Source organism: Haliotis asinina, chromosome 9, assembly GCF_037392515.1.
Source record: "Haliotis asinina isolate JCU_RB_2024 chromosome 9, JCU_Hal_asi_v2, whole genome shotgun sequence".
Taxonomy (NCBI): domain Eukaryota; kingdom Metazoa; phylum Mollusca; class Gastropoda; order Lepetellida; family Haliotidae; genus Haliotis; species Haliotis asinina.
Genome location: NC_090288.1, coordinates 37,482,346 through 37,506,161, shown reverse-complemented (window position 1 = coordinate 37,506,161; position 23,816 = coordinate 37,482,346). Strand labels below are relative to the sequence as shown.

Here is a 23,816-nt window from a genome sequence, read left to right as displayed (position 1 = left end):
ATTTCTTGATAGCTGGTGCCACAAACATTTGATCATAAAACACGTAGCCAAAAGTACTTAACTCCATGAAAGGCTGATAAAGTGGAAATCAAGTAGCACAGTTTCAAAGTGCCAAGTTCAAAATGTAGGGAGTTGTTAGTGCTGGTATTTTTGATGGGAGAGAAGCAAAGTTCCTTAGCGAAAGTTTTTCGTAACTTTTTGAAAATTTCAAAATCAATCATTTAAATTAAAAGAGTTAAGTCTCAAGAGAGAAATGTGCCAAAGAAACAACCCGTTTTTTAATCAACCCAACACCATATTTTGTCTATTAGGCCTTCTGAGAAAACTGTGTGCAAAAATGTTGTACATGTGTATATGCAGCCTAAAAACATACCTTGCAATCAATGGCTTCATCACGCTGAAAGTCCTCTACAGACAGTGTTGGTGGTGATGGGCTGTAAACAGTCATTTGCGTTAGTTTCATGTAAAGACTGACTGCAGGGCTCAATTTAAGAGACGTTAACCTGCTTGCACATATGATAAAGACCTAGTTACACCATACTTTCGTTACACTTATTGTTGATATATTTCTCCAAAACTGATTTGCACATTGGGCTGCAAGTAACAAAGCACTAAATCAAGCTATGGACTGCCACTTGAAACACAGGTAAAATCTGCTCATATTGCAATGCTGATTATACCAGAATGGTATGCTTGAAGTGGTCATAAAATGCCTTTCACAACATCAGCTCAACCAAAACATTTCAAGTTTGATATTCAACTCACGGTTATGAAGTAATTCATTTTGATGAAATATCAATAATGATTGCAAATATAAGGAAAACGTTATTTACCTATTGCAAAATTGTATCTTATGTATACCATCACGATCTGACGACAAAGCACATGTGTGTTTGATCCTTTGGATATCACTTTAGAAATTCTTCAATATTTAGAATTTAGACAAAGATAGAAATCCACACATCTATTTTAACATTTTGTTTCAAGCACCATACCTTTTAATTACATGTATATTGTTCTTGAGTTTTATAATCTTGATAAATGTAACAAATTTAATTTCTTTTCAGTTCTCAATAAAAAAATTTGTTACTTTTGGATGCAACAATTTCATACTTTGTATTTCCGTAAAGTAGAAAATTTAAACTGTAGGACTGAAACTTGGATAGAACATGAAATCTATCTGCAATATTGTCTTTACTTTTTCGAGAAGAGGAAGTCTTCAAATGCTCCTGACAGATCCTCCCACATCGCAGTAAAGGCAGCATCTGAAAACAGGAATGCTCACGTTGTATTTATGCTATGAAAACTAAGGGTAAACGTGACTCACTCAATGATTAATCTTAATCACAGGCTCGAACGAAAGGCCAGATAAGATTAATACTATACGTATTGTCCAACATAATAATTGTCACACACTCTAACCAAATATTTACTGCAGAGGACCCTGAATCCAAAATGTGTGAGTTTCATGCCGATTTAACAATTTTACAGCAATATCAGAAATGAGCTTCACATATTGAACCGTGTGGTCAAATCAAACCCAGGTCTACACCGTGACAGGCGAGCACGTCTTCCACATGACTACTTCACTGTACTGTCCGAATTAGAGGTCTCCATATTGAAAACTAGCTCTTTAGATCTTTTTTGTAGGAGCTGGTGATGAATAATTTGGAGTCAATATGATGCTCTATTAAATGGGATACAATAATTTGGAAGGAAATTGCGTCAGCATCTTGTGAAACCCCAACAACAACGACAACACCATCAGCAGCAGCAGCAGCAGCAGCAGCAGCAGCAGGAGGAGCATGATTGTGGTTATCAGGCTCGATTCAACAACAAATGGTATCAGTTGATGTAACAGGCATGACAAGAATACGACAGCCAGTAGATTATCTAAGGACGACAAACGATAACGGCTCCATTCCAGGTTTTCATTCATGATTCCTGAACAAGGCAGATTCTACGTCAAAGAACCACAATCTAATGTCAGGATTGCTTTAGTCACAGAAAAAAATCATTGCATTCACTTTTTCATTCACAAGGAGAGCAATTCTGCTCCTGGTTGCAAATAGAAAGAATCAGTGACAATTTGAAATGTTTTAACGTCAAAGTGAACTAAGATTATTTCAGCTTATAGTCATGATTGACCAGTGGATGGCTTGCCAAATTATATTGTGTATAGTGTACCCCTGCATAATGCACAAGCCCCTATGACTGGTTCCATTTATGAGAAAACAATTGAGTATTACGCTTACACAAAGACTATATAATATCCCTTCAACACGTTCAAGCACTTGGTACAACAGGTACTGACAACAATGAAAATATGCATGTCACATAATTGGCCAATACTTTTTTCAATATGGGATTCCATATCACAAGACATTATGATATACCATGTAAATTAGTGTTACCATGTGTATTTTCTAGTAATCAAAGCTCGAAATAACAATCAGTTCTGTTAACATTCTTTCCCAATATATTGTGAGTAGGATCAACACACCTACTAATGAAACTTGAAACAACTGATACAGAGACTATGAATATAGCAGTGTAACGTGTACCTCAAATTATACATGTACCCTAGAAGTGATACAGATCCCAGCATATTATGTTTCTTATCAGTTGTGGCAACTTTGATAAGGAGCCCTGAAAGATAACCTTATTTCTGCAGTGAATGAATGACAGTAAGACTACAGTTTACTGGATACCTTCCGCCATCTTTGAAAGCAGTTTACTTTTGGTTAGTTTTAGGGTAAGGGATATGGTTAGGGTAAGGTTTAGGGTTAGGGAGACGTGACAACAAACAATATGGCTGGAAAGTATCTGGTACTCTGTATGTGTTACATGAGTGACTCGGAACTGAATATCCAGGTTTATTTGAGTTTTCGTTGTTTAACATTACACTCGGTATTTTTCCAGCTATAAGACAGTGGTCTGTAAAGAATCTAGTCTGGACCACACAATCCATGAACATTGATCTATGCAAGTCTCACCACCTGATTGGTTGCCTCTTACAACAAGCATGGGATACTGAAGACCAATTTTAACCCTAAGCTTTCAAAAGGCATTTCAAAGTTGGACAAACATTAATACAAGACATGTTTTATGGATAACTTCTATATATGCACTATGTGCAGTGACTCGGCATTCACCTGATGAAGGAGCAAGGGGAAGCTCTGAAATGATGTATAAAAAATAAGAAGTTATCCATAAAACATGACATTATGTGGAAGACCGATTTTTTACCCAATCCTGTGATCAAGGTTAGGAAACACACAGAAATATACAATGAGTGAGTGAGTTTAGTTTTACGCCACATTCTGCAATATACCAGCCATCTGGTGGCTGTAAATAACTAAGCCTGGACCAGTCAATCCAGTGATCAAAATCATGAGCATCAATCTGCGCAATTTGGAACGGATGACATGTGTCAGCGAGCCAGACCACCAGATTCCCATAGTCGCCTTTTGTGGCAAGCATGAGTTGCTGAAGACCTACTCTTTTCCGGATCTTCATGTGTACAGGAAAATACAGAACATCTTAAAGCAGTGATGTATAAATATAATCAAACCCCATAATACTATCAACATCAATGTTTTGAATTTTGTCACAGTAGATTTTGTTGTCTATAAACTCTGCTGTATTCAACTGACCATGTTTCCTTGCCACAGGGAGGCCGATGTTGAGGATGGTGAAGAGGGAGTTGATGACCAGCATCCACGTTGACGGGGCAGGGCAGCTGTACTTCAACCCAAGTGGCAGGCGGAATGTCTACAAAGTAAAATATGTTACATTATAACATGGAAGGAACATGAACTGTTTTTGATAGATTTTGTCGAGATTGAGACACATGGATTAGGCCTCTCAAACCTGGATGTCCCTCCCTCATAGATGAACACACTACTCCACTCTATTCCGGACCGTCTCTAGGGTCTACAGAGGCAAACTCTGGCAGAGAGAGTACTGTGTACTACTGGTGTAAACATGGAATGTTTGTATGTTACCAATAACATGCAAGAAATAAAGTAGTCCGTCTCACAGGCATTGAATCTCAATATTTTCCCTTCTGCCTAGTCATTTCTGCAATGCTAAAGTGCAAAATGAAGCAAGGCTAGATTTCCTGTCTCAGAATTTCCCATCTCAATGGGGCTCCTTTTCAACTTAAAATGAACTGCTTGTTGCCATAAAAATCATAAATATGCAGAGACTAAAATTTAGTGTAGATATATATCTGAAGGGCTTTGGTTGTATCAAAACCACTGAAATGAGTGAGTGCAAATATTGAAATCAGTGAAATCAAACCCTAATCCAAACTGACCTACTCAGAGCAGAACACAGAACACATATAATGCTCTCATTCAAGGCATTTTGTCAACATCAACCTCCACCAAATTAGACCAATACTTGCATGAAGCCATGACACCTGTCTCACTGCTGGAGCACAAGGACAAGACTGAGGAAGCCAATGTTCCTGTCACATGACACAGCCAGTCAGCATGTGCACTGCATGGAAATTGTGCTAAGCTGGATGACACAGAGGGTACAGAAGCTCACCTTGCAGAGTGTTAGTGAGTGAGTGAGTGAGTTTTACACCTCTTTTAGCAATATTCCAACAATATCACAGGTGGGAAGATCAGAAATGGGCTTCACACTTTGTACTCATGTGGGGAATTAAACTCAGGTCTCCTGTGTGTTAAGTGAACATTTTAACCATTAGGCTACCCCACAACACCTTGAAGAATGTATTCACAAGGAGTGTTGAACAGATGGCTTTTTTTATTTATCTTAAGGTGACTTATTGCTTAACTGAACAATGAACTATTTCTCTTGCTAATCAGCAATTTCATTTGGAGACAAAATCATCCCAAAGTTTGTGATGGTGTTCATTCATCAAAACATGGAAATATGATGTTTTGAAGTGTAGTTGCTCAGGTGCATTTTTCTCAAAGTTTATTCATGAAGAGATCAGGGATAAAAACATTTAATTTTTTGCCTGCCAGTATATCATCAAACACAAGAGGTCTCACATCTGTTTTACGATCAGCAGAAATGCCAATCCTGAATATAATTAAAGTGGAATGATGCCTGGCTCACAGCACCAAACAGAATCAATCACAAACTATACCCGACCATTGAAAAATAATTATCACTGGCAACAAAAATGAGCATATAAATGACTTGAACTGATAAAATTAATATGCCAGTGTTTAAGAGGCATTTACTTTGTTCTAGTCAAAGAGAGTCACTTATTTCAGGATTTAAATTTTTATGGGAACAAGTTATTTATTTTATAATCTTATTAGGAAATTCAAAAAAGGGGAAACAAAGAACTAATGCAAGGTTTGGTGCGTCTTATAAAGTTTTTTCTCTCCTTCAATCCAGTTCAGCGATGATAAGGGAGTATCATTTGCAAACCCTGGTATCAGTAAACAGATTGAGAAACTGTATTTGTGAAATCCAGAATTCATTCACAACTGCCTTTTTTAAAATCTGATCAGTGAAATAAATGACTCACTACCTCTTAAACCCTCACTATCATTGATATATGTACTTTATTTATGAAATGCTTAATCAGTAATCTTTAAAACTGGCAAGTATTTACATGAACAGCAGATAAAACCTTCATATTAAAGCTATGAGATTAAGGAACACAAAATACCAAATTTTTTCTGTCTCAGAATTCCCTTTGTATTTGATGTTAGTAATAACAAAATATCACTCTCCCCTTCCGACTTGGGCGTAAGGGCACCTGAGTACACCTGCACTCTATGGCTCATTGTGCAGAATATGGGCCATGGGCGTGAAGTCAACATCAAAGTGGCATAAACAAAGACACGCATCCCTGTAAAACAGATCTACTTGACTCTCCTGTGTGACGATACTGGGTTATGTCATCAGAAGCAGAGTACTCTCAACATCAATGACTGGACCACAAAACGAGGCAATTCAGGCCAACCCTTTTTTGCCATATAGCGTCTTTCAAATGAGGGAACAGCTTCTTAAAAAACAATCAATCACTGACTGTTCAATAGCACACTGCTGTTTATCACAACAGTGCAAAACAAGGGACATGTAGATATTGGTTTCAGCTAATGGAATTATATAGGGGCAATTCAGCTGGGTAACTACTGTGCTGTATCAAGAGTGAGTGAGTGAGTGAGTGAGTGAGTGAGTGAGCGAGCGAGCGAGCAAGGCGAGTGAGTGTTGAAATGGGGTTTAACATCAACTTATGAGTATTTCGCCAATATAATGATGTGCATGTGTACGTATGTGACTGCTTGTACTAGCTCAGACTAGACATGGACGGTGAGTAAGGGAGTTTGTGAATGAGTGAGGGAGTGAGTTGATGAGGAAGTGAGGTAAGGGAGTAAGCGAGGTCTTTAAATGTAATTCAAGTGACTTCAAGGCATGAACAGTGTAGGTATAGCTTTATGGATCATTTAATTATATTCCAGCAATTCCTCCGTAACAGACACCAGAAATTGGCTCCACACACCACATCCATGACTGAATTATACAAGCTTCACCAACAAATGCATTAACCACAAGATTATCCCATCAGTCCACCATCCCTGATTAAGAAATTGTTTACAAAGAGTCCCAACTTTCATGTCAAGCTATTTCTTCACAGGAGGTGAAGATCAAATGCATGTCACACATGGCACATCCATATTCCACCCTCATGAAACTTAACCTTAATCTTAACATCCTTTATCTCCATTCAACTTCAGATGGGTTTATTTCACAAAGAGACAAAACCAACAGTCCTTCACCATCAGAACAATCATCACAATCTACTTCCAAAAGCAGTTTGCAACATTGACACACGGGTTACCCCAAGTCAATGCCTGGCCATTTGTCCAGCATGGGCTCCTATCTCCACTGACAATACCCTTTGACCTTCCTGTTGAGAGTAGAATGACCTATGGTCACTTGGTGAGGGAGATATGAGGGTGTCCACTGTCTGGACATCTGACAGAGTAAACAACATGGCCAGGTTCGATAGTCAGTTGGCCACAGTCTTGGCAAGAGTATACGCCATCTGTATTTGACAAATATTAAACTTGTAATGTGGAAATTTGTTAAAATTGAAGTAATTAGTGGTGATGTCATCACAATGTCATAGAGGTTGGTGATTAACTATATTTCACTGCCTCAATGACTCAGATGCTTTGAATGGGTGAGTTTATTTTATGCCACTTTTAGCAATATTCCAGCAACATCACAGCAGAGACACAAGAATTGAGCTTCACATAATGTACCCTTGTTGGGAATCGAACCATGGTATTCTGCATGATGTGCTGTACAGGTTGCAGTGAGAGCAAGGTAATGCATTTGTAATGTCAACATGACATTCAGCACTATTCCAACTGTAAGGCTGCTGTCTGTATATCAGGTCTGGACTGGAAATTCCAGTAGTGGAAATCATGAGGATTGATCTTTGCAACTTGGATACAATGATCCAACAACCATCCAATCCCGTTAGTTGACTTTCATTTGAATGTCATCAATTGGCCTTCTACTGTCAATAAGTGAGTGTGCAAGTATCGTTTTAAATGGCTTTTAGCAAAATTCTAGCAATATCACGGCGGGAGACACCAGTAATGGGCTTCACACATTGTACTATGAGGGTAATCGAACCTGGGTCTTCACTGTCACAATCCGACCACTTCCTATTGAAAACCTCAATGAAACCTCATACGAAAACTAAACACCATGAGCCTTTGTATTTGTATAAAATTTATGGTTTTTAATCTCACTCAGCTATTAAGTGAATCTAGTGAATGGAAATGGTTTTATGCCACTTTTAGCAATATACAACCACTTTAACATTAGGGAACACAAGCAATGGGTTTCACACTATATGGGGAATCAAACCTATGTCTTCAGCGCTTTAGCCACTGGGCTATCTCACCTCTCCCAATTGAATCAAGTGATTAACATTATGAGCACCTATCTACAATGTCAGGATAATATAAAGCAAAAGAACATGCAACTACAGTCTATGAAGTAAGCCATCTTGTATTTACTAACATGACAGGCTGATGGAGATTTCAACTTTGCCGTGATCATGTTTCTAGGCTTGTCAAATTCATATCAATGTTTGATTGTTTTCCAAAAGAGTTAACTGACTGTGTCCTGCACCACTTCTAATGTCAAATATATATTATATTTCAGTATAAGAATATTAGAGAGTCCCTCCACCAATTCTTTTGCAAGTCTAAACAATTTGATAAAATGATTCAAACTCAACTGCATCAGGGTAAGTCCACCAGAGCTGATATACCTGGTCCAACTAAATGTTTTCTCCTTATGTCATGTAAAGGTTAAAGATCTTCATCAAGCACTGTCTTAAACAGCCAATGAAGTAACAACTACCACAGTCTTGATACTCAAACCCGTGAAGATCCGGGTAAGAATTCTCTGCAGCAACTCTTGTTGTAAGAGCCAAGTTATGCGACCTGGTGGTCTGGCTTGCTGACTTGGTTGAAACACATAGTTGTATCCCAACTGCATAGATTGATGCTCATGATGTTGATCACTGGATTGTTGGATCAAGACTCGATTATTTACAGACCTTTGTCATAAAGCTGGAACAATGCTGAGTGTGGTATTGAAGAACAAACAGACAAACACCATTCTGGTTGTGTTTTCCACTGGTGGTTGTCAGAACTCTCAGTAGTCATTAATGTAGACACTCTCACCAGTTGAACTGTACCCATAAAAATGATTTCATGATTTCAATTCGAAGAAAATGAACAAGCTGCACCTATCGACTTGAAGAGCCTGAAATGAACATTTGCCATTATTGATAACTTCTTGCTGAGAAATTAATTTATATAGGGCCAATACAAATTAAATCCTATTTTTATTTATAGGTACATGAACTACTTAAAGAGCATATTTAGAAAACTAAGCTTTCTATACAGAAGTCAGATGATAAATAAATCCTACTCGGTCAATAGTTACATTTGGGGCTGTCATTATGCTGAATGTGTTATGGGTTTGATCCCAGTATTAACAGGATTCACTAACCAACAGTAATCAACTGAATTCAACAAAACAAAAGCTGTTCTTGTTATTACTAGATGATATAGAGCACATGTAGCATGTATTTCACATGTATTTCAACCTTTGTTCAACCATAATCATTCTTTCAAGCACATTTCAGTATTCAAAATGTGCATGTTTCATTTATGTTTGAGTTAAAAAAAATAAAAACATTGTGACTTTTCACATTATTATGGATACAGTTCAACTGTTGATGATTGGTGCATTTGGCAGATGTGTCTCTCTCAACCATTCAAAGCCTATTATGGTTGAATGATGATTGAAATATATGCCACGGATATACATTTACATTATGATTGAATGAAGCACCAATCATTGACAGTGTTACAGAAAGCCTCAACTGAACAAGCTATTCTGTCGTGTTCATTTTTAAAATCTAAGAATGACCACAAACTGTTTGGGCTCTATGACTGATGTAATGTGAGACACATGATCAGATACGTGATGACACAGGTCTGGCTAAATTATTCAGGCCCTCATTAGGCAAAATATGCACTTGACCCAGGTGCTTATGTAACCTGTCCAACAATTCCATTCGATTCATCGAAAATCAAATCTGACACCTTACTTTTGATTTTTGATAACCATATCACTATTTTGATCTGATATTTGAATACCTCTGTAAATAATTTCTGTACAGCAGTTTTGAGCACTGAAATGAGGCGAAATGTGATTGGTTGACGCAGAGCTAATTATCCAGTGAGAATTGTTGCTAGTGGACATCGCCAAATTCATGGTGGATTTTACACTAAAAAGTAGACTCTTGGGAGATAATGAAATCGGATGTTTTCACTAATACGAAGAATCAAATCAAAAATTGAATCGAGGGTCCAATGTTGAAAATCAAATGGAAGTGAAGTCTGGGTGGATCCTTGCAGCCATAGTCCCAGCTGTAGTAGAAATCACGCTTCATGACAGTGGTTCAGAGACTTTAGTATATGTAAATTAAGAAAAGTAATAAACTAGAAACAACACTGGTACTATGAATAATTCGAAGGTCCGTGATAATGAGCATGCAATAAACATAATTAGTTGATTGTATATTGTCAAAACAGCCATGATAGTCTCTCTCTGATTGGTTTATTGTCACTATCCCCTGTCCAGTACAGTGTCAGCGTTGTCACCTGACAGGTGATAATTAAAAATTTACACCTACATTGACAAATGTTCAACATTAAAATTGTTTATTGTCATTGGATTGTTTTCGACTGACTTTAATCTAAAATTAAAATGTTTCTTTATTTGTATCATATACAAATAATTGATGAGACAATCAATGAAACGTGTAGTGGATGTAGATGCTGTATGTCTGTCATGAAATAATTTCTTATATTTTTATAAACATATTTTATCCATGAATAATTGGATTAGCCAACTGTTAATGTACGTGCAGCACCCTTAAATATAACACAATGCAATCAATAATTAACTTCAAAGTACAGAAACAATTATTTCAGCTTAAAGGACCGGAGGCCACACGTAAATTCATCATGTCTTCCAAATGAAAAATTACATAATAGTAAGTGCAACAAAATTAACACTGATGTATGAGTGAATGAAAATGAGTGTAGTATATAAAATAATAATATACGAAAGATGACTTTAGACAGTTCTACAGTTTACAAATATTCTTAGTGAAAAGTCACAATTCATCAATACTGCTTCTCAAAGACAAGAAGATGATGGTTCATCTACTATTTATCTCCTTTCAAGATATAAATCTGGGATTAGACAAGGAAAGGCTCTAAGCTCTTAATTGTTCTTTTATGATGCTAAAATTTCAAAAATGACTGTCAAGTAAATTAACCCTCTTAAATTCAAGATCCTGATAATTAGGACAGTATGAATGCAGGTCACTTTCATAACCTAAGGCAAGAGTAAATTTCCCTTGGCTGATTATTTTGACCTGAAAATGACAATAGGATGATGTTTACCCTTTGGGATCAGGACAGTTGCCCACATAGATGAATTCCCACCAAACATGCAAAAAGACAGCTCTTCATCATAAATATAACAGGGATAAATTATTGCATAAGAAAGATATAAAACAAAGTTTAATATAATATAGAAATATACTGTGATTTTCACACAACAATTTGACATTTACTTGTGAATATTTTCTCTGCCAGAGTTTGTTTTATCATTATGGGAATATTTCAATAAACTGCTCATGTTACTCGTGACAAGTTGACGAAATTGGAAAGGAATGAACTTAAAGTAAAGATGTTTTTCACATATTCATTCTATTCTGAAATGGATTGGCAAATAAGTAACAAACTTATCTCATTGCTGCTCCAAAAGAATGTGTATTACTTGACATACCAAACACAGACAGTTATATATTTAAATTTTACTAATTTTACTAATTCAAAATTACCAGATGACAATAACATAGTCAGATTATGAAGTAGATAATTAATGTGCAAGTAAAAAATCATAACATTTTCTAGAATAGCACTTCTCTTGAGGATATCACCCCCAAACCTTATCTTTCATTAAATTTTGATAACATAGAAAACTCATAAAAACAATAGTAATAACAGCATATTTGTAATGTGCGTATATGCATGCTTAAACATGCTCAAAGCACACAAAATAGAGATGAGATTAAAGGAAAGAGCCATAGTTCAAAGGCTATCTTGAACAAGTGTGTTTGTAGATTAGGTATGAGGGTCACAACAGTCTCTGAGGCACTGCAAGACTGTTGAACCTTCATGAAAAAGATGAAATAAAAACCATATATAGCAACATGACCTTTGTAGCAAATTTATTTAAAGAAAGCACATGTCAGTAATTGTCCTAATACTATTATCACTTGTCATTTTGCATATGTACTTCACAAACAAGCCTGCTAATACCATTTAGTCTTTGACTGAAACAGGTATAATTTGAAATCAAAGTTGCAGTTGAAGGATGTCATTTCTCTGTCCTGGTCTCTGTTGATCAGTGCCAGTGACATAATTTTTATCAAAATATCTGAGATCATGGGCTTCATATGGAACAATGGCTTTCAAATGTTCCATTCAAACTGGAACTTCAAAAGGTAGAAAAGCCAAACCATTCATTTTGCCACAGAAAAGTCCAAACCATCGTCTTCCATATACCAGTTTATGGTTGTGATCTTTCTGATTTTCCATGTCCAGATTTACAGCAGTTAAGACTAGACTTGTTTGTGCACATCCACCAGACCTTGTTCTTTCTTGTACAGCTTCTTGCCAGCCTTGTTGCTGTGTATCACCATAATATCTTATCTCAAACTGACATGCTTTACTCTCATATAGATATATTGGTACCACTATCGAAACTAATGCAAACATATACCAGTTCTACATGATTGGAAGGTGTTCAGAAAGGAAGTTGCTAATGCAATAACTGTTACTTCCAGCTCCAGAAAAATTTAATAAATACGTGTTTGGACAGAGTGGTTGGTCCTAAAACTGTGACTGAAACTCTTGAAGGTATAGGCTGGAACATTCGGTTAAATGAAATATTGTAAGACAACTGACTGATGTACTGCTGTTGCAGATTATCTGTGCATTTCAGGAAGACATGCTTTTTACTTGAATAATTAGTTCAAATGTGGAAGCGTTATGTTGATCTTTTTTAATTCATGACATTTTTCCTATGACACTAATTTTATAAAAAAAATTTAAGCCCTTAACAATATACTGACAGTAAGGTTTTTTATAAGCTATTTCTTTTTCCTACAATATCGTTACTTGACTGGAAGATATGGCAAATACAGAATTAGGGCTGCATATTTAACTTTTGTATTAATTTCAATTTTTAAAAATGATTTTGGGGTATGTAATGAGCTGTTTATATAAACATTACAAGGGGAATTCATTAGGAATATTATCGATAACTTCCTTATTTGTTTGTTCTTACTACCAAAAAAAAGAAGTTGTTACCAATAAGATTTGTCTTGTATTATACTGCTTAATGCTTTTGATGAATTTCAGTAGGAATGTTAGTTATTTCCTTTATCTAAAATTGCACACACAACTATGGTATTTCGGCAACAAGGCAGTACACTTATTTAGAAATGAGGGGAAACAAAAAATAGAATTTTTATTAAAAAGTGGTGTTACAACCCAAAACAAAGCAAAAAAAAACCACTGATGAGATTTAAATGGGGGGCCGAGTTATAAAAGTAACAAATATTAAATAAGTAAATAGTACTAGTAGGAATATTGCTTGACATATTGGTTATTTACTTGTTCATGATGATTTTGATTTGGAGAATAAACATGAGCTTTCAGACATACTGTGTATTTCGAACTATGTTTGAATGTGGTAGAATTGAATGGTGAATAAACTTTCTCTAGCAACACATGCACCAAATATCTCCAAACCTAAAGTGAAAATAACAAAGATAACATGTCTTAAACCAGTGAACACACAAGACAGTGTAGATATCCAAACAAACTGCAGACACAACAGTTAATTTACCTCACTGTTGTGTTACACATTAATGACCATGAAAGTAGAACCTCTGCCCACTGACCAGAAACAATACAAAGAAGTCTTCATCAGACCCCCTACCCCCTTTGTCCAGCTACCCCTTCCCTCCTAATCAAGGTGGCCCCACAGATAGGATTGGTCTGCTTCAGGGTCTTTCAAGCATATCCATTTCGGGGTTTGGTCTCCTGAGACTGCCCAAGTAGGTTTAGGATGTTTGGCTGGTTGAAGATTTGGGGATTAATTGACACTTTCTGTTTTATAATGTGATAAGAATCTTGGGAGATAGCATTAATGCCAACACATGTACAACTTTCTGACACTCATTACTTTATCTCTTGATGAAGGGGATTGGGCAGGCTGGGCTTAATGAACATTTTATTAGGGTTAATTTTTCAGAGAATGGAGATGTTTAATCTATGTCTAATAACACCATGGTGCGATCAGAGCATTTCATTTGATCTGACATTTATGGCTCTAAATATTGACCAACTTGAAAAATAAAGATTTTTTTAAAAGCTCAAATATGAATAAAGCAAATATATTTCATGTAAAGACATTTTAGACATTATGACTTGACAGAAAGGTACTGAAATCATAGCAATTTTTAAAAATTGTGTTTCGGCCTACAAACACATTCTTTTCAGAAATATATTGAAATTTATCAAAAGTTCAAATCAACATGTACATAGATTAATCCCTTGCTGATTCATTTAAAATTGTCTAAATGTCTTCTTTTGTCAGATATGTTTAAATATTAATTAAATAAATTATATTTTGATATACCACATCATTTCAAAATGTAAATCAATGTTATTACATGATATTTAATTAAATCCTTCAAATCTAATAACCAGCCATTTCAAATTCATATCAATAAACAAAACATATCCAGAATCAGAAACTCAGTTGTACAATTCTTAATATATATAAATACCCTTTAATTTATCAAATTAAAACAATACATATATTCATAAAAAGACTCCCTCATCAACACCTAATGAACATAACACAGGCATACGTGAACAGCTAGTATTGTGAAAGCTGAGACAATACCAAAAGATGTTCAAAACAATAACGGTATGACAAATACTTTAATTTATCATATTAAAAAAATATTTATTTACAAAAAGGCTCCCTCATCAATGACTAATGAACACAACACAAGCATGTGTGAACAGGGGTATTGTCAAAGCTGAGACATTAACAAAAGATGGTTAAAACAATAACAGTATGAAGACAACAAACAATACCTATGTCAATAACCATATCTCTTATCCACTAAAAAGCCCTCATGAAAATCCCTATTCAATTGTTTTTAAAAGAATGGGGATTAATAAACGCTTGGTTGGCCAGGGAGATCCTGGTTCTGTTGACATTAGCTCACATTGTGTGCAGCCATTAGAGATGGTTATGTAACATTACTGCCTGTCCAAACAGTCACATGACCTTAGTCTAAAAATAGCAAGGTGAGAAGGTCAGGTCAGAGATGCTGCCTGTTAATTGGTCAGTTTGGTGTGAGTAGGGTTGGTGTAAGATTTGGTTGGTCAGTGTAACTGGACATTAGCAGTCAGCTGGTCTTGAGAGCTCAACAGTAACTGGCACATGGTGTAAGACAAGGCATTCTAGCCAGTTCCTAAAGCCTGACTTATTCACCCATTGGAATAACTCCTCACACCTGCTACACAAAAAGGTATTTACATTCTACATTGCCATTAATTATGCTATGACAGTTTCTTAGATAGTATTGATGTAATACATATAATGTTAATTGTGTCATGTAATATAAGATAATATTTACTACTTTTTTAAAAGTTAAATGCAGACCCTGTACATTGATTGATATAGCAACAAAAACTGTAATACATTAGATTGTACTGTACTCTCTTCGCTGACCTAAAAGCATGTTTTGTTTTCACTGATAACTTATCATCATTTAACACAAACTGTTCAGCGTAATGTTAACCACCTAAAACGTTGTAACATCAAATTAGTCTCGTAAGTCTTAAATTAGAATACCAACTTCTAAATGCTCTGAAGAACATCAAATTAGTCAACACATGTACACTGTTATGCTGAAGTAATGTGTTGATTTCAGTGTATATACTTCTTATTCCTTAGAATAAGAAAAGTATAGTTCCAAATCTGAACATTTTGGTTTGTAATAAGCGATATGTGACTGTTAACTGATGATGATTATTCTCTGATGGTCATACTGAAGTAATTTATTTTTACTTGACTGGGATTGTAGTGACAAAATGTTATATGTTTAGGATATTGTGCTTCATTTACTAAGTGCAGAATGTTGTATGCTATTTTTTTCATTACTGAAGTAAAAAAGAAAATGTTGTGGAAGTATAATTCTATATTTGCTGATAGATCAATGTACATGTTTGCTAAAGATAGCTAATACTGGCAATGATCTTCATTTGCTATATATAGATTAATGTACATTTTTTATTAATTTATTTTCGTAAAACCGTTTTTGATGGAATAAAATCCATTTCAAATGATTGTAGAAAGGTGATAATCATAGGACCTTGAGAGATTCAAAAGCACATCTTGACAATGTCAAATTATTTTAAAATTACTCAAGGAACAATTGCATAATTTGTTTATACACATCTGCATACACATTTCTCTTCTCCGAAATTCCTGAAATTCATATCTCACCTCACCTTAAAAGGCAATTGTGAAACAGTACAATTACCTAGTGACAATGTTGCCCAATAGTTACCAACTGAATATGTAATGTTATGCAAGAATATTTCCCTGATACAAGGCCACTGACCCAAACTGACAGTCCAGTATCCAACTATATCCCATGCCTAGCAGTTTCCCACACTAAGCCCCTGGACAGTGGTCATCCAGCCATGACTGGCTAGTCTCCAGTCAATCACCCCCTCATTGCCTGATGTAAGGTTGCATAACATCATGGCCCATTATGCAACAATGTAGATGGGAAAATGTAAAAGGGGTCCTGTTAGGGTTGGGTTACCATCCTATCACCAGTTAGCCTTCAGGACTACAGTAAGGTCAGCATATGTTGGAGGAAGTTCTTGGACATCACTGACTTAGCGTGACTAAATGTGGTAAATACTACTATGAAATGCAAAATATTGTTTAAGTGAGTGATTTAATATTTAACGTAACATCAGCCATATTTCAGCAATATCATGACGCGAACCATTAATATTATACACAATAGTGAATGGTTAAAAAACCTGTCAACGAAGGACAGTAAAACAACTAGATAAACACAGAGAGATATTTACAAATATCAAAAATTTTCAGAAAATGCAAGTTTTGACGAGAAAGTGAAATACATAGTGTTTAATTTAACTCTCAGAAACACAGAAATAATCTGAGCGAGAAACACTTTGAAAGACCACTTTCCTCATAAAGAAAGTTTTTATACTTTTTCATCTTTAATACGTACTGCTTTCAAATGCTTTTTAAAGACTTAATACGAAAGTTCTATTATATTCTAAGAGCATACCAAATGTTTCACTATCTGTGAAATTTCTATCATCAAAACTACATAAAATGATATCTGATATCCTCTCCAACCCTTATCGACCCCCCTCCCCCACCCCACCAGTTTCACCATCAGCTAAGCAATTCCCCTAACAGTTGCTGTTAATTACCCCCTTTTACAGGAGATTATACTGAGTTACACAATAGAGCTATAGAACTGTAGACCCAGTGGTATGAATCAGTACCCTCATGACAGCAAAATACATGCCCACTGGCTATGGGGAATAGCACCAGCAGAGAATAGGGTTGAATAAAGGATACAACACAACACCTATGTCAGGAATGTCACAGTCTAAAGAAGGGTGACAAGGGAGGGAATATCTGGAGAGAGGTGTTTAGGGGGTGAAATATCACCTGTAAAGTATTTTAATTGTGCACATCAATATGATTTTAGGGTTAAAATATCATCCGTAAAGTAGGGGGTTAGCATCAGTATTTAAATAGAGTAAAAACAATATATTTGGGATTTAACATTAGCTCAAAAGTATTTCAATAATGTAAAATCGATATGTTATTTGGGGATTAACATTAGCTCAAAAGTATTTGAATAATGTAAAATCAATGTTGTTTGGGGATTAACATTAGCCAAAAAGTATTTGAATTAATAGTCAATAAAATGCTCTTAGAGCATAAAGTTCAACTGTAAAAGTATTTGAATTGCAAAAAGCTAACATGACTATGCAATGATCTTAGGTTTAAACATAAGTTGAAAAGTATATGAATTGCACAGGTGTCAAAATTAATTAAAATCACAGGTTGAATGATACCCTGTATGTTTATATAAGATGAAAGTGACTTTAAGTACACCAAACACTGAAGAAAAAGGAAAGTATGATCTATTTATTAGAAATAAACAAGCTAAATGACATGAAAGGGTCATGTGAATGAACCTCTTAAAAATAGATAGATACGAATAATCTAAATATTATCCTGCCATTGTTTCAAATCTAACCCCACAAATTTAAAACATACGTCATAAAATCAAATCATTATTTTTGATATCCCATCTAAGTCAACATTTCACCCAGTGGCTGAAGGGCAGATGGCATGTTTATTACATGACTGGCATTTGTAATTATGAGTAACACCTGTGTAAATTACATGTTGATTTCAAACACCCTCAAGAAATATACATGTCAACATGTCAGTCTTCTGTCAACCAATCCAGACACAGTTAAAGTGTAAAGATAACACCCCAAAGCTATGCTATGAGGTGTGTATGAAATTATATCGCTTAGGTCATCTTCCGTTTTCTGTGGTTTAGTCTTTCATGCATTTGTCAAAGATACCTAAATGAATATCGAGGAGTACTTAATATGCGTTTGTATTTTGGAAAATGTACCCTTCAATATGAACTTGAAATTATCAGAATCTAAAGAGATTTGCTCTTTATTAAATATACATACTTTCTGATTCTTTAATATATGGGCATTTGATGTTATTAGGATGAAATCATGGTTCAGTACAGAAAAGGGATATTGTACATTAAGGAAACGTTTTTGTTGAATATAACAGAAAGGTATTTCTTCTACCAGCCTTCAGAAAGGTAAACATCATTAAAATAAATCTAAGTATAAGAACTTAATAAAAATTATTTCAAGGTCATTTTGAAGTGGTATGCACAAAAAAATAAGATTCATGGATGTCAAATTCTATCATTATCAAATATGCAATGAACAAAAAATGCCAGTACCCAAATGATCAGGTATTCCATCACACCAAGCATACAATGGCCTGATGGTTGACATCTACAGTAATCATCAATATCATAGCCATCCTGTAGACATTTAATGAAATTGACATGAATGTTGCATGACAGCCATTGATCAGCACAGGTCCTGTAGCCGTGTTTACTCCTGGGATTCCCATGATGTAACAGGTCATTATACTGTAGGCCAACCCATAGCTTATTGGCTGTCTGAATGGAAACAAATTGAGGACTAAGCTGGAACCATGCTGGCTTGTAATGACATATTCATGACCAGGGTGATTAAAGCATGTACAGAACATGGTTGATATGTCATTGCTGAATAAATTAGTAGTTGTCAAACAAAGTGGTTTGTAGGTTAAATTTGGTAACGTGACAGAAAGGTATCAACAATGAATAACCTTAACGCTGCTATGTACATCTCCAGCATGGGATGGCATAAATGTTAAGAGTTTGCAAAAGATACTTCAATGAGTATGAATATAGGTCAAATATGTTGGTGGCAAGAATACACCATCATACAAAGTATATTCCGAACAAAGCGTTCATTTCAAAGAGGTAAATAGCTTGAGACTGGAAAATATTTTGAATCTTGAGGTAACCATTTATATGATCCTTCACAATTCATGGATTTGTGACTGCGTGGAAGCTGCAGCCATTTTGTCAGATCTTGTCTCTTGAGTGTAAATCTGACATCACTATTGCATGTTGTTAGCATTTTCTGTCAGACAATGAATTGTCTTTGAAATGAGGTAACACTGTCCTCTTCTACTTTTCAGAACCCCTGCCTATCCTGTTGTGTGGACAATTCTATTTCTTGTGTTAGTGCTACAGAGCATGTACAATGCATAGTTCCTACGACCTCACGATGCAAGCTCGGGATGCTGGGGAACGTCCCTTTAAATCCTTCCCTCACCACCCATCAGCCCAGATCCCAACGACCTTCTATGGAGGTCATATGAGCAACCCATTCTCAAACTCGGGATATATGTCCCAGACCCCTTCTAGTTGTGGCATGCAGCTTCCGATCAGTTCCACACACGATTTAAATAATGGTCAGAACCTCTCATCATGTAGCGGAGGTCAAGGCCTTCCAATGTCTGTTGGTTCCGCAGACCCAACTCAAGGACTTCATGGAATGGGTTTGCCGTTGATGGCTAAGTCTGAAAAGATGGAACCAGATCCTTTCGGAACCGGAAACAATGTGTCACCAAATGCTTCATCTAGTTCTATAACCTCAGGATCAAGTCCATCACATTCAAATATTGGGGAGGATCTAAAGGATGACGAAGGATCATTCAAGATGCCACCAAAGAAGCGTCCCTTGAACGTACCGGAACAACAGAAAGATGCTCTCTACTGGGAGAAGCGAAAGAAGAACAATGACTCTGCAAAACGATCTCGTGAAGCTCGGCGATTGAAAGAAGAACAGATTGCACTGAGGGTTGTCTATCTTGAACAAGAAAATCTACAGCTTCGTACTGAGGTTTCATTGCTGAAGAGTGAAATTGAGAAGCTACGATGTATGTTGTATAATGGTTGATATGCTAATGAAACCAACATGGTCTTATATGAAAAGTGGCAGTGTGCATAGGACAGCAATATATGAACAGCCACAAAACCATCTGTGGATGGGAGAGACTTGAGAAATCAATCATGGCCGAAATTGACATCAGTATTGAGCATAGATCTACAAGATTTGTGAACCGTTGAGACTATCAATGCAAAACTGAAAACTCAGGAATCTTTTCTTCAAGAATTGTTAAATGTCCAGCTTTTGCTATTTTGTCTACAAAACAAAAATGTTTTCTCAAATATATAACCTACCAGTTCGCCATTCCTGAATGTTTGCAAAGTGTGTATGGAATCTAAAATGTACATGTTATGAAATGGACAACTGCTCATGTGTGCTTGTGGTTTAAGTGATGTATAAATTTTCATCTAATCTAGACTTATTTTATGAATCTTGTGCATTTTGTTTTCACTGCATGAATATGAAAATGAATTACATATTTATCAACAGTAGCAAAATATGAAATACTAATTTCATTACAACTATTTGTTTGATAGGACAGAGTTTATTTATCATTTAAAAGATGACAGTTGTGAACAGTAAGGTTGCTGAAAGTGCTAATATATGTTTGGAACATGTTATTAATTTTATTACCACCTTGAAAAAATGAATGCATCAAAGTAACATGAAATTATAAAGAATAAATTACCTATTTCCATGTTTAAAGCCGGATAGGATTAATATTCAGTCATGAATTGTACCATTAAACTGTAAAACCAAATAACCGTCACAATTAATGTTTTACAAAAGAAGTTGTACTAGAAGTATATGTTAAGCAATACTACTTAAGTTTGTTTGTTATTGACAGTGATAGATTTCACTGATCATGTTAGAAACATTAGAATATAATTCTAGTGAGAGATAGCTGGGACTTTATTGTGATGCAGATGTATGGAGACTTGTTATACACAGCTGCATCTGGCACTGTTTCTGTTCAGGTTTTGACATGAATTTGCATGTTTGCTTGAAATAAAACTTTTATGCATAGAGTATCATTTTGTTTTGAATTGTCAGTCTGTTATTTCCTTAATTCTCACAGCAACTTGGTTGGAGAAAGGCAATTATTCCCTATGGTGGGTAGTTTGGGAACTTAAACACACCATGATATCATGGTTCTTGTCAAAAAGAACTCATAAAATTTTGACAAAACCCAAAAAAGAAAAAATACACAAAGTGATATTCCAGATACATCCATTACAAACACCAACACAATCAATGCCCAACACAGAAATATAGAACTGAAACACCAGTTTATTTCAAGACGAATACTGAGCATAAACAGATATGATCACATGCGCAACTTGCACAACTTGGCCTCCATGGTCTAGTGGACAGTGAGTGGTGTGGAGAATGGAAAGTCTTTGAGTCTCTGAAAGTGTCAAATGTTAGGTCGTAACTCTGTACTGCAGGGTTAAACAGCAACTATTGTACTGTCAGTATGCTTAGACCTGGGAACTGCAGGAATTTTATCACAGGGAGCTAGCACTAAAACCTTGCAATAGTCTGACCTGGACAGCTGCCACACACATTCAGAGCGCATGCAATAGATAACTATACCTTAACAAATGTCACTTTTTACATCACATGCATTTTTTTGCTGATAGTGGTGCACTGAAGAATGTTGGAATATACTAGCTTGTAAGTTGCCTGCTACCATCCAACAAATATGATAAACACTGCGAATGAGCCAGATGTCTGTTCGTGGAATTGCTGGATGCTTTGCACGAGTCCAAATGCATGATATATATTTTCATTTCAGCAAGTTACAACATTATATAAATCTAATAATAATCGAGTCTGAACCAGAGCTTCCAGTGACTGACTCCACAAATGGATCTGCATATTGTCAGGCAAGTCAGTGAGTCTGACCACTTCATCCTGCAAGTCAGGACTCTGTTTCACAAAACTATGAAAGCAAGGGCTGTCATAAGTATGAGCTATAGTAGAGGAGATACAACAGTCATAGCTCTAGGGTAACTTTGAGGAACAGACCCCAAAACAGACCATCAGTGTTTGTTCAGTATCTCACTGAAGATCATTGATCAGTTGCAAAAATGTGCCAAGTTTACAACACAGGTGCCAGAAAGTCAGGCACTATTACAGTGCATGCACCCATTACAGTGAGAGTGAAAGGTAAGACATGTGATTACACATCCATCAGCAATGACACCATTGAGCCTTTCTGAAAGGTACATTTGTAACACTTTGAGGGGATAATATCAGCCCCCAACAGAGACTAATTAGTCTGTATTCACCTTCCATTGTACCCCAGAAGTCCAACAATGGCTTGATGCATAAGGTAAGAAATGACAGCTATTACAGAGGAATGGCCTCAAGGTTTGCCAAAGGACATAGGCCTCAGAATAAACTGGTCAGGTTGGTGTAGACCCCTGAGGGGACCCTAGGTATTGGCAAATATTGGTGATCAGTCCACCATGAAATGGAATTTCGGATAAGCATGAAAATATTCTTTGCAATCTCTTTGAAGACCTTCAATCAGATTGGAAATGTTTGTGGCTGAGTTTATTTGATTGGGTCACCATTATGTGGAGGATTTGATTGCACTGTGGGTGAGGATGAGATGGATTACCCAGCATTTGAAGCTGAAGACGCAATGTTGTTTGAAGCACTGCATCAGAAGATGTTGGTTTTATTGTTCTGTATTCTCATAAGAAATTCAAGGTATTTGTGTCTTTACCCTTGGTATCTCATATCCCGAGATCATGAACCATATATCCTATCATTATGTGGAATGGGTGAAATGTGGTCCAGCTTCAGACAACATTACGACTGGAAATTTGTAAATGTTCTTTGAATATTGTTAGAAACTGAATTTCATTACAATCACGACAAATCTTCTTTGGTCCATCTGCATCCATAGTAATGTTGTTTTAATGGACAATTTCAGTCTTAATCACCATGGTCAAGGTACTTCAGTGAAAACAGAAGAAAGATTGTTACTGACAACCTATTCACTGTTGGGTATCACGCAAGATAAAGTCCCTGAAATAATGTTATGCATGTTACATAAACATGATACCACTTGGACACATAAATTATAAGCAAGCCTCACTTTCATAAGTTTGAAAGGGCAAAGACAATTCAAGAACTAAAGGTAGATGAATGGATTTTGTTTGAAAATGTATGTAATTGTGATAGAAATGAGCAACAACATTTAAACCGAACAGGAGCTCACATGATATGCAAGGAAATCTACATGGTAAAAGCATTACAGGAAGGGCTGGGTAGAAAGGAAAATATTGGTATCATAGTACAAGAACCATTTGACTGCAACTGAGAAGCGTGGATTTTCGTAAGGAATATTTGTCTTACAGTCATTGTCAAGCAATGGTCAGTCATCGTACTGTAGGAACAAAATACATGATATTTTTATGTAATATATTTTTATGTCAGTGAAATTTGACAACCATTGAAAGTGGAACATCAAAATTAAAGCTCTTA

General features: G+C 35.9%; 2 protein-coding genes across 3 annotated transcripts in view; one reads left to right on the top strand and one right to left on the bottom strand.

Annotated features, from left to right (window-relative positions):
- LOC137297407 (protein MON2 homolog) overlaps positions 1–23,816 on the bottom strand; it is an 82,534-nt gene that overhangs the window by 6,730 nt on the left and 51,988 nt on the right. For both annotated transcript variants that reach the window (XM_067829411.1, XM_067829412.1), the window contains exons 10-12: positions 3,657–3,774; positions 1,199–1,265; positions 374–434 (exon numbers count right to left, since the gene is read on the bottom strand). In XM_067829411.1, coding sequence (XP_067685512.1) covers positions 374–434; positions 1,199–1,265; positions 3,657–3,774 — 246 coding nt within the window. The remainder of the gene's footprint in view (positions 1–373; positions 435–1,198; positions 1,266–3,656; positions 3,775–23,816) is intronic.
- LOC137296847 (transcription factor ces-2-like) lies at positions 19,626–20,378 on the top strand. Its single transcript, XM_067828714.1, has one exon. It carries the CDS (start codon positions 19,626–19,628, stop codon positions 20,322–20,324), a length of 699 nt encoding a protein of 232 aa, XP_067684815.1. The 3' UTR covers positions 20,325–20,378.